Here is a 15,685-nt window from a genome sequence, read left to right as displayed (position 1 = left end):
TTTCAGAGAGGAACACGATCTAAACGAACGAGTTAATCCTGCTGACTAGTTTCCGAAAACATCGAAACCGATAGCCATCTAGTTCGGTTTAACCGCGAGATTGGCGCATCTCGGGTCAGTGAATTAGCTCAATTCCCTGGGAAACTTTACAATATGTCAGGCAAACGTGACACGGCTGTGCCGTTTCTCATGAACGAGGGTTCAAGGAATGTATAACGGTACGAACTGCGAATGTCGGCATGAAAGTCCCGAAAAGCAAGGGGACATGAATTACGAGCGGTGTCTGTCGCCGGAAGAGATATAAATGTCGGAAACGGGCGGAGCTGTCCATCCCTTGCCGGCCCACTCCATAACCCTCGAGATCGCCATTTTCCAAATAACAATTTAGAAAAAGAATAATAAATCACCGAGGCGATCTACGGATCCTCATCAATCGCTCGACGCCCGATTGCCCTGGACATCTTGTTCAACGTCGACTTTACGGCCTGTCGTATTTTCGCGTCGATATCTTTCCTCTCGCGATTTTTATTGCCATCCCGGAGAGAAAAAAAGGAAACGAGGCGTCGCTACTGGGATTATCGCCGTCGGCCAGCAAAGTTCGCTCGAAGGAACTTGCGACACAGAACATGGCAATTTAACGGAAACGAAAAATAGAATAACGCTTTGCTCGATTTTCAGGTAGAAAAGGGGTGATTTATTCCAATAGCCAAAAGGAGGTTTATCGTGTTGAACGTTGGTCAGTCACGGTGTCTACGCTGTGATACAATATAAATATATATACATATTTCTAGCGGAATTCACGATTGTAAATCGCTCGCGCGTATGTCCGGTTACGCTTATACATATAAATATGTATATTGTATATAGTAACATTAGTATTTGAACACTTTGTCCTAGGAATCTCTTATGTCCATATCGTGTTATAGGAAATGTAAAATTACATTATCACTGTGATGTGGCATGAGTGTCGCGATTATATTGATCTTTGAAATTAATTTGAAAATTAGTCAGTTGTACTGTATATTAGTCAAAGTGTAAATGTCTATCGTAATATAAATTCAACGATGACTAGGAAACCACGACTTGAAATCATTTCACGCGAACTCAATAGAAATAGAAAATCGAGAAAAGTTTAAATCTCTCGTTCAGAATTAGACGGGCCTAGCCTGGCTACTCGTAACTACTCCAACTACCACTGCTACTCTAATTAACGTGTCACGAAATTCTTCGACATCGATGTATTTGTCCCTCTCCTTTTCCCATCGATTGAACCTCGACGAATCATATTTCGGTCATGTTGCTTCGATTGGCTAATTAAAACACATGTTTGCCGCATTTTAATTACGTTTCCCCATTATTCACGATGAATTTTTCCCGTAACGCGTGTCGTAACGGGCGTCGGAATACGAGTAGAATTATCGAGGCCAGGACGTTTGACTTTAATTAAATTCCTTTATTGTACCGGTTTAAATATCGACTTGCATACTTTTTCGAAAACTCTTGGTCAAACGTTTCGTGCTTCGACGTTCTCGTGCTTGAATCATCGATCCGTCTGCCGTTAATTAACTAATTTCCCTGAGACCGACACGATAGAGAAATAAAGACAAGATATGTACAATGACGAGATAGAACTCGGAGAGCTCCTCGCGAGCTGATGTAGGCACGAAACGCGCTTTTAATCGAATTGCATTGTCCGGAAATAAGCACGAAGTCAACGACGACAACTTGGCTCGGTCGAGATTCGACGCGGCATTGTAATCACGAAAATGAACCGTCGAGAGGCGGCGAAAATTCGTGACGTTGCATTTTGTACGATTTAACACCTACAGGCCAGGTTTTTGATTGTCTCCCTCTCGCTTTCGACTATAAATTCAATCACGCGAAATCTCGATTTCTATTCGTGTACGCGAAAGGGAAATGGACAGGAACATGTAACACCGTTAGCACACCATTTGAAAAAGCTTTTTTTTATACATTCCCACTCGTGTTCATATTTGTAAATTTTTCTCCTTTTTTTCCGTGTTACTATCCCTTCAAAATGAAAGAACAATCACAACAAACCCTGAGATTCGATATTCGTTGACTAAACGATTTAATAAACCGATTGCCGTCCATACGCCTTCCTCAAGTTCAGTAACGCGATCGATCGTGACCAACGTAAAAAGACGCACAAAAAAGTCGAGCTTTACTACTAGTTATACCGATAAAATACGTTAGCAGAGGAAAGTATCGCGAAAAAAAAAACACAGAAACGATCCCGCGACCGATTGTAACCAGATCTGGGTGGAAGTTGACCTAGATACTTTTAGTTTCGTTAAACCGCCAGGGGATGAAAGACGGAACTATAAAACCCAGAGAAAAAGCTGAGAAGAAACAGGAAACCGATCCGGTCAATCCTCCGGAGATTTCAAGGTTTGATAAGATAAACGAGGAAACTTTTGCGTTGACACGCTAGTCACCCCTCGAGATCAAACGAATGAAACATCATTGCGAAGATGAATTTCTTGTGTCGCGCTGAGATTCCAATTATCCTCTCTTCGGTAGACAACTGCCAGCTCGACTGTTCTCAAGAAACAGAATCTAAAGGCAACAGTGCACCTCGTAAAATGAGTAAAATGAGTGCACCTCAAAGAAACTACTAACAAGTCATGGGGATCTTCAAATTCTTATAAATCTTCCTCAAGATCTTCAAATTCACACAAATTTTTCTCAAGATTTATAAATTCATACAAATTTCCCTCAAAATCTTCAAGATCAAGGCACTATAACTAGAGAACACGATATTACATGTGAAGATAACAGGATGAAAACATAATATGTACATCTTTGTTGATTTTGATTAAGATTTTGATGGTTGACATTTTTGAAGAGGACGGAAAAATATATGGTTACCTCTAAACCCAGGAAAGACAATTTTGATAACGTATGATTGATTGAGAGCATAATGGATTTTAAAACTCGCTTTATAAATAGTAGAAAAAGGAAAGTCAATAGAAAACGTGACTTATCGTGTTTTTCATACAATAAACTCAAGCGGATAACAAATTGGACTTAAAGACAAGTATGAACGTTTTGAGTATTTGTACATCAGGTATAATTCAATCAAAAAGTTGATTTTTTTATTATATTTTCAATTCTACGAGAGAAGAACGTTTCTTTTTTCGCTGTCAAATTCTTAGTCCCTGTTATAACTGGGATGATCAAATGTGTTAAATTTAGACTGAAAAAAGGAATTTTTTTTATTTATTTACAAGCAGGTTAAATAACTCACTTGTTGAATTACTCCAAAACTTTTGTTCTTCTATCAAAAGATGCCAATATGTGTATTTTTACATTTTTTACATTATGCAATGACTAGTCGTGAAAACGTCCTACAAATATTGGAATAATGAATATATTCCGATATTATTAATACAACAAATGTTCCAATAATCTGAAATACATTTGGTAAATCCGATATTTCTGCTGTGTCATGAATAAAATCTGTTTTATAGCAGCAAACACTCATAACGTTCGTTTTTCATTGTTCTTACTAAATGACGCAATTACAAACAATTCATTATATCTGTCCTATGTTGTTCATTGCAACTAGCGCATGCAACATTTTTGTATCGTCAAAAGGAAATATCGAGTGGCGACGAATTTATTACACAGCCATGAATTTAGCCAAGAGTTTAATACCCATGAACAACAGTGTATATAAGCGAGGCGTAAAAGCTAACTGAATTTGTGGAAAATTGAGCGATTAATTCACTTAAAGACACCCCTATTGGGACAAAACCAGCGGTAAATTCAGCGCAATGTTTCATCCGCGAAATCTGCCTGCTAGTCGATACGGTATTTGCGGTGACAATTTTTCCATGGCCCACCGCTTCGGCTCGGGTATTGAGTTATTTGGTTTATGGGCACCAGAGCCATCGAAAATCGTTTCATTGTCATGTGCTGCTCTATCGAACCGCCTATTCGCGATTCATCCGGACTCTCTCCTCTCCGGATTCGACGCAAAGGCGCGACTACATTGAGCGTGAGCGTGAACCGGAAACCTTTCTCCGTTGATCCGTTGTGACCTTTAAAAAAGAAACGAAGGCTGCTACATCCTCCGTGGAAATCTATCGATTCGACGACGATCGCGAGTTTCTCTTCGAGATTAAAACAGAACTCTGTCCTGAAGCATCGAGCGACAAAAGAATAATCTGTTTTAAGAAGAACGATTCTTTTCGAATATCAAAGAGAAACTTGGCAGTGATAAATACGTTCTGTAGATAACGTTTCGTTCTTACGAGAATTGGATGCATTCCAAGAGGAAAAGTGAAGAGGAAAACGATCGATGCGTAAAAGCTGAGAAAGGTGGAAGTTCGAGTTTCATAAAAATACCGGATAAAGTTGTTCTCAACGCTCTTTTCAGCAAACAACGAGAAGAAAATTCGATCTGCCCTTTTTCCAGCATAGGAAACCAACACTTTTCTAATTCCAACGTAAAGGAAAGGCCATCTATGATACGGAGCATATATAAAAACCGATGAAGAGATAGAGCGTATAACTGGCCGATAAAACAAACACAACGGATTACGGAAAGCAGGCAATGCGGGCTTGTATGCATCAATAGCGTTCGCGAGTTACACGAACGATGCAAGATAATTCGTCCTAATGCACGAGAAGCATTAACCGGCACATTCGTTGCGCCATTGTTCGATTTCATTTTTTACTCTCTTCTAGAGTCCATTTTCCCCTGTTTCCTCCAACTGAAACATCCAAGCGACGGAAACGCGCATCCGAAACCGATTGACCTACATCCTCCTTTCCTAAACCAGCTAATTTACAAGCTCTGTGTGGTATAAACAATATTCTCCATGATTTCTATGTAAGTCTCGTAGGTACTCTCAACCACTACAAACATACTTTACGGGCTAGCGTAATGTAAAGATCGGATTTAAAGGGAGAGGAAGTGGATATTTCCCAGGCTTTAGAGGGCAGAGAAAATACGGCACCTTTTCTAATCTAACACCGGATTAAGGCTAACTCGATCACGATCCAATTCTACCTCTCAATTGTACATACGCGCACCGAGCACACGGTGAACGTATCTCTCAGCAACGACATATATTTTTTGAGAATATAATTGTTCTGATTACAGTACGTTTCCGGAGCGAATACCAGCGGCGAGGCGAGCCGCGTCAGCTACAGTAGCGTTAGTCAAAGCAGCGATGGTGGTGCTGGAACTATACTACCCAGCGGCGGGATGTGACGACACACGGGGGCCCGGTCTGGGCCTCGACGAGAACGCGCCATCCGTTTCCGGGACACGTGATTGTAGGTTCGCTTATGGATAGATTTTTTCATCATTTTGTCTCGGAAGTACTCGTTTCAAAAGTAGAATCGAGCCAAGAGACGAGGAAAACCAAAACGACCGTTCACCGGCCCCCGTGTGTGCTTCCGACAGAACAAACCGTGGATCTCGTCGTGGATAAGGATATAAGGATAAGCGACGTGTTTCCGTTCCTCCTTATCGTCGAGCTTCATCGGTGACGAAATGTGGACCACGAAGAAGCGTGACGCGCGACCCGCAACAATTTCCTGTATAGAAAAAGCAACAGTAATCTCGCGTTTTGTACCTCCGGCGAAAGATCTGGTGAAAATTGAATTGCGGGGAAGGACAGTACCGTATATCGAGTCAGATGGCTCGTTACCGTTTTTACGTTCGGATACCTTCGATACTTTGTAGCCTTTTAACGAACCTCCGTACACGGAATCGTAAATCGAGCAGCGGCGATGCGCTGTTGGTTACACGGCGAGTTTAGCGTATCTTTCCTCGATTCCTCGATTCCTCCATCTCAATGCACCAAGCAAATCGTATACCGTTTTCTTTCGATACAATTAAATCCGTTACCGTTCCCTGGAGATCGTGAGCCGAATTTCGAGATAGAAAATACACGATAATACACTTTGTTCCTGTGTGCGTTGCGCGTTTAGAAGACTGACGATTGAACGTTTGGAAACGTTTAACGTAATATGAGATTGATATACTTTGAATTTCCAGGGACCGGCGATCTCTCGTGTCGGTGCATTGACAGGCGACTGTATGAACGAAAAGTATGCACAAAGTTAAAATAACGAGGAACGAATATTACCGCTCGAAGCTGCCTGTCGATCAACAAAGAGAAAACAAAGGGAACACGTGAAAAAAATAGAATACTTGCGAAAAATTAACAGCGTTCCCTCGGAAAAAATTGTATTCACCTGCGAAAATTCAATATGCGCGTACCTACTGTACCGCTCTTCCAGTAACGTTGATCGCTAAATACACATACTCGAATGGATTCGGTGTGGTAACCACTGTCTAGATTGAACGAAAGTTAATTTAAAGTTTCCTCGACCGACACAAGACTGGCAAAATCGAAAAGTATTTTCCTCGAATTGACGAACAGGATTCTGCGAAACTAAACTGATACCAAGGCCAATGTAACTTAATCGATGAATAAAATAACAAAGTTATAGTCTGGTTAATGTTTTAAAAAAGCACGATTTCAAATTCACAAACGTTGATCGCCAATTTCAAAAAGTAAAAATAAATAGTTTGATTCGGTTGGAGATTAATTGATCGAATTAAGCTCTGTATACATATTGTTAATTTAAATACTCCAAAGTCGTTTCCTCCATTCATAAAATCTATTCAACGTAATACATCGTATCGGACAATCTTTATTCGATAGATAGATACTTCTACTTTCACTGGCGGATATTTTTGCAGAGCGATTATTTATTTTACAAAGATTATCTTAACATAGGCATTTGTTGTTGTACATAAAACGATTATCGTGCAATTGTAAATATTAGAACATTGTGACATCAACTTATGTGAAACGTATATAATGTATGAGAAACTGTAACAATGCGTGTATCGGTAGGAATATATACAAACGTTTTCTCGGGTAAAAAATATATTCAATATTAATTCAATAATCCTATCTCACTAAAGAAAAAAAAAGAAACTACGAAGAAAATCAGATCGAACATTCGCTATTCATGAAAAGTTATGTCATCTGCTTGTTTTAGCTGTGACATATTAACTCTTTGCATGTAAAACTAAAAATCTGAATATTGTACGATACAATAGAAGAAAGAAAAGATTAAAAAGGTGTTAATGTTAAAATAAACAAATGTTTTACCTCGGATTTCAAACCAACGAAAACTAGTCTAGTCTTGTACCATCCAATAGTGATTATGCTGTTTTCTTGTAAATCCATTAAGTTCCGTTTTCGAAGCAACATTTTATATTATACTTATTTTCATTTATAAACTTTCAAAATCACGGTATAAGAACGTCTGCTAACATAATCCCTTTCATTTTAGAAAATTCGTTCGCACGAAGAAAATAGCGCGTAATTGGTTGGCGTCTTAACAAGTCTAGTCATTGTACATACTGTACTGTAAGTTCGTTGAAGCTCGAAAATTTAATAAAAAAGAAAAAGATGGAACAAATAATCAGAAAAGAAAATCGTAAATCCCGCTCTAAAAGTGTTTTTCACAGCCTTGAATAGAGGGCGCTTTGTATATATTAGAAATTTGAGCGTCAAATTCAAACGCTATTCGTAACTTTCTACTTGTAAAACTCACGTCATTGATTCAAGCATATACATATTCTTGCTGTGTTAAAAATGCATGAAATAATAGCAAATTCTTAATTAATCCGTAATACTTTCGTTGGAAAACACTGTTTTCACAAAGTATTTCTATATGTACACGCAACTTTTGTTATTCAGAAACTGGATACTACGTTTAATAGTACACTATAAAAACTTGCATTTCACAAACTATTACCAAATCATCATACATATAAGCATGAACGAAGAGATTGAACGAATGTGAATGCGTATGCATTACGCATTATATTGTATAGACTAAGAATTCCCTGGCCTGTACACATAATATAGAGAATGTGATGAATCGTCGTCATATTTAATTTTTAAGAGATAGATAACGTGCATACTCGAAAAGTATCAGTTCATATACAAGAGTCACATTATCAAGACCACTTAAGTACCTTCGAAAAAAATGTGTCTATCAATATGCTGTCCTTTATAATAAAATGGAAATGAGAAAGATATTATTCTCTTTTTACCTATCCTTTATCATGAATTAATAAAATAAATGATGAACAACAGGATACACGTACAATTCGACGTAGCTAACAAATTTATTTATTTCACATATTTAATTTTATGTTATAGAAACATACTCTCTTTATATTTTATCACAACAATATGTCTGACACTTACTAAACTACAAAATTCATACGTTGTATGATGTATGAAAAAAAAAAATAATACAAAATACATTCCTATTCTTTTAAAGATGTTGGGAAGCTCTGGATGATATATAAACACTAGGAAAGATATTGCAAATACGATTAACACGTAATTATATTCTCGTTAAAATTTATAATTACTTTTATTATTTAAAATAAACATTTCGTCGTGTTTTCATCATACCTATTAACCACGATTGCAATTACATTGCATTAAAATGTACTATTATGAATATAGTTTATAAATCGCTAAGATCATTAATGATCTTGTTCTTTTCTCTTTGGTGCGTATCTCAGTTGCTTTTGCTTAAAATACAGCAGAGTTTGTCGAAAAATGCATGACAAGAAAACAACTATTACAAGTTTTAAAGAATAAATTCACCATCTAATGTAACCTTTGTACTCTTCGATTATGCTGAATCTTTTAATAGTTTCATATCCTAGAATTATTGAAAAACTAAAACAAGCAGACTGTACAAGGCGCGCGGAAAGTCCCTTTGTGAACATTTGCAATCTTTCTTCCATCCATAAAACTTTGAATGTATTAAACATACTATCTAATCTTTGTACTTGTAACCTTGCCCGTACGATATCTAAAGGATTTGTAATAATTGTTGTGGTAAATCCTCCTAATGTACCAGCAAGAGCTTGAATAAACAAGTGAGAGACCCACTCTGGGAACAATTTTATAAGCTCATCTATCGACAAAAATGAAAAAAGTTATTATCTAAATTCAATTTATTTTTCATGCTATCATTTTAAAGCAATTACCCTGGTATGATGTATATAAGCCCCACCAAAGAGCACTATTGGGAACATAAGCGCACAATGATGCAACATATCCTCTATAAAAACCTCTATAGCCATCTCTCCGATAAATTAACCTGATAATATCTGTCGAAATTTGAGTCCGGGATTTTCCTGGCTCAAGAATTAAACCCAATGGATTTATACCCATCTGTAAATGACATGTGAAAGATAAAAAATAAAATAAATGAATATTCATATTTTTATCCTCGCATTTACCTGATCTATATATCTTCCATGTTTATTATAATTGATCCCCAGAACCATTAAGTGCTGACTTAGAACATCAAAGGGAACTACTATTGTCTGTCCTACCAAACTAGCAGCTCCACCAGCAATTAGTGCTTTTACTCGTGAGTCTATATTACCTATAACATTGTTCTGTCCAAGTATATGACGCATTCCTTCGTAAGTAGATACATAAAATACACCAGATACAGTTTGTATAGAACTTATCCAAAATCCTCTATACAGACCACCTATACCTTCTACCTTGTAAATCTTTCTGCAAGCATCTAGCATTCCTGGAAGATGTTGATATTTAATACTTTATCATTTTAATTAAATTGTATTTAAAAATTTACCATTGTACATGTTGTTATGTTTCTGAACTTGTAAGCGGGTTTTAATTACTGTTAAGGGATATAGACAGCAACGCACAGAAAATGATGAGAGCATGCTCAATGGGAAAAATTTGGTCTTATCCATCATTTCCCATTCGATGGTACGTATGAAATGTGGCGTTTCTACTGCAGACATCTTGTAATTTTATGACACTATTAAATCCACTATAATTATAACACTTATGCAGTAAGGATTGTGGGTTCCTCTGTTTAATTTGATGCTGCATATCTCATTGATATTTTTTGGGAATTAATACCCAAATCATTTACAAAACTGATAAGAGAAAAATGTTTATGTAAGTATATTTTTTCTACTTTATGCTTTTAAAATTATTTAGCACTACAAAGAAATAACCTTCCAAGAAACTTTGTCACACGAGGTAGTAATAGAACAAACGCACTTCAAATTTGTCAGAGCTGTTTCATATACTATCATCTATTTATCATATATCCAATTTGTCATACTATATAGAGAACAGAGATAATTCATTTAAATAAAGTCTCTAGTTAATTTTATAATGAACTACAACCACAATGCAACAATAACATTATAAATATATTTGAATAAAAACTTCACTACCATAGTCACAACTCAAAGGTCATTGCCAACAAAAATAAATATAAAAATTATCAATCGACGAAGGTTTAGAAAGTCATACACTGTTATAACTTACAGAGATGCAATACTTGATATAATAATGGAACTCTTCCAGTGGTCATAACATCATTAATAGCTATATTACAATAGAAATAACAATCTTCCACAGTATCATGAATTTATCCTAACCCAATACATTCTTATATTATGCAATGCGTAGAACTATTTTAGTTCCAATCAGTAGCTTATAATCATTGGTTTAAGTAAAAAGTTAAACGCATGAGATAAAGAAGTGTTTATGAAAATCTGATAGTCTGATCTAAATTTTCTTATGATTCATGATTCTACGCATGTGTAAAAATATTCGCATAGCAAGTAGCGGAATCCATGAGTGAACTTGTGAAACATTATCGTACCAAGATCAAAAGACACCGGGAGATGCCGCTCGTGGTATCTTTAAATTGCAACATTGACTAAAATACATATATAGAGGTTTATTAAAGCAAAAGATAGATTCGACATTATGCAAATATATGTACTACATATCATGTAGACTTCGCGTCTCACTTTCTGAGATACGTACCCGAATTTGCTACAACAAACAGAAAAATTATATTCAACTCAATCTTCGAACGCAATGGAACCAGTAACTAGAAAAGCTCTTCATTGATTAAACGTATAAGCTCAAGAGAGCACCTAATGAATTCTTTAGTAACTCATTAAAGAAAATTACATTAGCTATAGTTGGAATTAAAAATAAATTTTACCATAAAATGACGAAGAATATACAGGCAGCCACATGGAAGACTACCATCCAAAAACAGGAATCTGCTTCCACAGTCCAGTGGAAAAAAATTGAGCATGATATAGACGCAACACTACTTCAAAAAACGCGATCGTTCATCAGCGCAACTCTACTTATAAAAGCAATTAAAACAATCGCGATAGACAATCGCAACACTAATTCTTAAATCAAAAATTAAATTAATATGTATACATATATGAAAAAAAGATATTTCAAATATTATGTTGCTACAAACTGCAATACTATAAAATTAATGAAATGTTAATATTTCTACATACAACTTTGAATAAAGGAAGAAACTTTAAAGGAAACAAGAAAGACTTTAATATGTACATACTACTCTCTAAGAAATTCTGACAATTCATGATAAAGATTGCTAAGGACTATCGTGATGTCATAATTCGCAACACTAAAACAAACAGGATTATAATTTTTTCGCAACTCTAATTCGAACCATAATCAGTCTCTCGCGATACTAATAGAAAGCCGCGATATTATTTCGTAACCCTAATTCAAGCCGTAATTAATCTCTCGCAACACTAATAAAAAGAAACCGCGATTTGCCCAATGTGATGATGGACCGATATATACATCAGCCAAAAAAAAAGAGCTACTACTACTACTACAAATACTAAAAGCAAGCATAGTGACAAAGTAGTAACGAGAATAACTTTCCATGCTCTGGATGACCCAGAGGATGAAGAGGTATTGGTAGTTGCCCTCTTGAACGGCAGTTTGCCGGGCCTCTTCGGCTCATAGCCTCTTCCTTCTTTCTTCGGGCGCAATGCCCGCTGAAACTTAAATCTAGGCTCGAGTCTTTCTAATCGCAAAATAAAAAATAACGTATAAGTTATATGAAATATAAAGTATAGCTATATAAAATATAATATATATAAATAAATAATATTATTAGAATAATAATACAAATAGTAATAAATTCAATGTATAATAATAAACATAGTCTCAATGAAATATTAATATAAATAACCTCAGGCGATTCCTTTATCAAAACTTAACTTATCTTTGGAAACAAACAAACAAAGCAGAGAATATTACCATTAATTTTCAAAGACATTGTTTCTTATGTGGAAAGTTTTAAATAATAAAAGCTTTTTTAAAAATGTTCAAATCATGTTTTCTAATTCATAATAGAGGAATAAAATTAAATGAAATACAATACAAGGTTACTTACATTTTTGGCTTTTAAAGCACCACAACATCCATTCCAGGCAACAGAAAGAAGAGGAAGGAGTGAAAAACCTTTAACAAGATATGGATTATAATAATTTGTTTTGAAAAAAACAATGCTTATTGTTCAAAGCATTTCAAATAATAAAATATAAAACTCTATAAAAGCTAGTAATTCTAATATAAAATTTAAAATCATATCTTATTTTTTAATTAATAATAGTTAACGTAATATCACAATTAAATAATAATCATTTAATAGTAAAATATGTAAAAATTCTTACATGCTTAGTTTTGAAGCACCACTACATCCTTCCCGAAAATCTGAAAAAAGTGGAAGTTGAAAAACCTGAAACAAAACATGTGAAATATTATAATTTGTTCTCGAAAATAAAGTAATTTTTGCTTATAAAGTTTAGGATAGTGAAAAATAAGAGTCTATTTAAAGTTTAAATTTTAATAATAGCAAAAATTTTATTTCAGTTTAATAACAGTTTAAATAAAATACGAATATTAAAATAGGGTACAATATAAGAAAGTACTTACATTCTTGAGCTCCAGGAGAGGCTTTATCTTCTTATGAGACCTGCGACTCTAGCACCGAAAGCGAATATTTAAAAAAAGAAATGTACAAAAAAAAAAGAAAAATAAAAGACTATCAACGCGTTCGTTTAAATAACAATCGGCGAACACGCTGACTCTATTTTCGCGCCTGAGCATTACCGTTGACTTTAATGAGAGACATTATGCTCTAACAAATATTAAAAATTATACACATACCGCATCAAACACTGATTCTTCCGACCGCATTGCGCGTGATCACAAAAATTTTCTGGGAAAGAACTTTATTAAGGGATAACGGTGGTACTTTAGGGCTATTTTACATATTTCTCTCCTTTCTTCTATCGAGTCTTCATGAAAATACTGCTTTTCAAAAATAAAAAACTAATTATTATTCATTGACCACAGATAAAAAGATATTATATTAAGATTATAACAAAAAATATATATTTAATATATTTCAAATATTTTTGAGCATTACAAAGTATTTCCTACTACACTGTTACGTAATTATAAATATTTCACGAGTGATTTATAAAAATTGCCCGCCAAACTAAATGTCCGGCATTACTATTTGAAATACATATATACACTTATTCGACATGCTTCGTACGTGACTTTGTAATAACAAAATATGGCGTACTTTTCACGACATTAAATAAAGCTGCGCAGTACGAAAAATATTCGATGCGCAGAACGCGTTCAAACCTATCTATGCTAACGTTCTTTCTAGAATGTATAGAAATTATTTAAAAAAGACAAAATGACAATCTTATCACAGAGAATCCAATAAAACGAATAAATTATATGGAAATAAAACAATGATAAAGATCAAATTACCTCGAAAGTTTATTATATGATCTATCAACAAAGGGGACAAACAGAAAGTAAACAAAGAAAAAAGATAATTAAATACTAGATTGTAATGAATTATTAAATAAAAACGTACGTTAATTATACGAAGTTAACAACAGCGTCGATTTAAGCGATGAAAATGTGAATGAAAATATTACGTAAGAAGGATATTGACACTTGTCGCGGAGTGATGAACACACATCTAATCACTCCGATTTTCAACATTAAACTGACGCCCTTCACCGCAGTTTGCCCTACGAATTTCAAAGTCGAGGAATGGGAAGGGAGGGGATCTCGTCAGTAAATCGAGAACGAGCACGTCCAATTTCTGGAGAGAGATGTTTTCGGTAGCAATTCAGTAGCATAATATATTCGAAAGAAAAACAAACTGAAAGATCAGATGCACATGTTTACTTTCTATTAAACACCTGTGGCCTAACATAATTTCAACGAACTAAATGTATAAATTTAAAACATAGAGATACCTGCACTTAGAAATTTAATATAATATATAAAAATGAATTAATATATAGAAAGCCTAAGGATGATAAATTTTAGATCGAAATAGAATAATATTTTTATCGAAAAATTATATTATGACAGGGAAAAGTCAGGAAGGAGAAATGTCAAGAACAAGGAGTAAAGGGCAAGAGAAAGGGAAAAGGGAAATGAGAAGAGGGATGAGAGAAAAGAGAAAAAATTATGAAAGTAGAGCAAGACCACTATAAATAAAATAAATAAAATTTTCAACAGACAATTTATGAATTATCATTCACAATTAATGAATGATTTGTACAAAAGAAACAACCACATATTAATATAAAGCAATATCTAAACTCAAATTATATTTCTGCGAAAGGTTACAATGCTAGCTATTGGTGATCTTGACAGTCAAGTAGGAAACCAACGAAACACGAATAAGACGAATTTAAGAAACTACTTCATTTTGATATAGTACTGTCTGACGACAAATTATTAAATAAACGTATATTAATTAAATAAACCTGATAGTAGTTTATAAAAAGTGAAGAATTACTACCTGGTGAATATCGCACTTCGAACGGGATGATACATGCAAACGCCATGCTTTCCGACACTAAACTGATGCTTTATCCCGCCAAATATTCGACTAACTAACTTCTGATTGGTCGAGGCGGTGCAGTTTCTTTTCGATCGAAATTGGCACGAGAAATTGAAATATTGAACGCGGGGCAAATACTTCATATAATAAGATTACAATTCTTCTTACTATAATATATACGAGTTCTCGCTCATACAATAGTAGTTCATGGATAAATGAATTCAATCATCAAAAGTTTTCTTAACCAAGCACTAATTAAAATTTTGTTTAAGTAAATGGAGCCTGTTCAAACGGATTAATTACATTCTATACAACGTTATAGATCGTAGAGGGCGTAATAAAACCTCTGAATGGTCGGTATTGCAGAACATGTGTCACGACACAAACGAGGTACAAGATCGACGTGACATGTAATGATTTTCGTGTCCTGCAATGATATATAAATATACATAATGTCTGGTCTATCCTGTATTTAGTAAATGCATATTATGTAATTCCTATATTCGTCGTAGGAGGCCATAGCAAATTACAGAGAGCGTAAGAAATACACTGATCTTTTTCAGGGTCGGTATTTCAGAACGAGAGAAACAAAATCCCATGTAATGGTTTTAACATAAACTAGGATATCTAGGATACGGAAATTTTAGTATGTATGTATATCATGTGATAATTCTTTATCTTCCTTTTCTATTTATATTTTCTTATCTATTGATATTACGTTCTAATATGTGCACTATTCACACAAAATCATTTGATTAAAGCTAATCAATTAAGAATGAATTTTCCAATGAAGGCTTATCAGCTAAAGGAAAATATTCAGAAGGATTCCTAAATTATCATACAACATGTACAAGTTCTGGCA

General features: G+C 34.7%; 2 protein-coding genes across 6 annotated transcripts in view; one reads left to right on the top strand and one right to left on the bottom strand.

Moving 5' to 3' along the window:
• LOC117205587 (dopamine receptor 2) overlaps positions 1–6,540 on the top strand; it is an 80,626-nt gene extending 74,086 nt beyond the window's left edge. For all 3 annotated transcript variants that reach the window (XR_004487258.1, XM_033444152.1, XM_033444153.1), the window contains one exon: positions 5,135–6,540. Coding sequence is in view for 2 of the 3 variants with exons in the window: in XM_033444152.1 (XP_033300043.1) it covers positions 5,135–5,245 (111 nt within the window). In the remaining variant the exon portion in view is untranslated. The remainder of the gene's footprint in view (positions 1–5,134) is intronic.
• Positions 6,541–8,402: 1,862 nt separating this feature from the next.
• Positions 8,403–10,671, bottom strand: LOC117205588 (solute carrier family 25 member 44). Of its 3 annotated transcripts, XM_033444157.1 has the most exons (6): positions 10,410–10,671; positions 10,091–10,199; positions 9,697–10,009; positions 9,332–9,636; positions 9,077–9,263; positions 8,684–9,003 (listed from the first exon to the last, which is right to left on the bottom strand). In XM_033444157.1, exons 3-6 carry the CDS (start codon positions 9,869–9,871, stop codon positions 8,684–8,686), a joined length of 987 nt encoding a protein of 328 aa, XP_033300048.1. In that variant the 5' UTR covers positions 9,872–10,009; positions 10,091–10,199; positions 10,410–10,671. The 3 variants fall into 3 exon arrangements, with proteins under 3 accessions (XP_033300046.1, XP_033300048.1, XP_033300047.1); XM_033444155.1 differs by lacking the exon at positions 10,091–10,199 and having other exon boundaries at positions 8,403–9,003; positions 10,410–10,670; XM_033444156.1 differs by lacking the exon at positions 10,410–10,671 and having other exon boundaries at positions 10,091–10,329.
• Positions 10,672–15,685: the final 5,014 nt, after the last annotated feature.

The sequence above is a fragment of the Bombus bifarius genome, unplaced genomic scaffold (assembly GCF_011952205.1).
Source record: "Bombus bifarius isolate JDL3187 unplaced genomic scaffold, Bbif_JDL3187 scf7180000007992, whole genome shotgun sequence".
NCBI lineage: Eukaryota > Metazoa > Arthropoda > Insecta > Hymenoptera > Apidae > Bombus > Bombus bifarius.
Note: the sequence above shows the minus strand (reverse complement) of the source record. Positions and strands in the feature narration are given on the sequence as shown.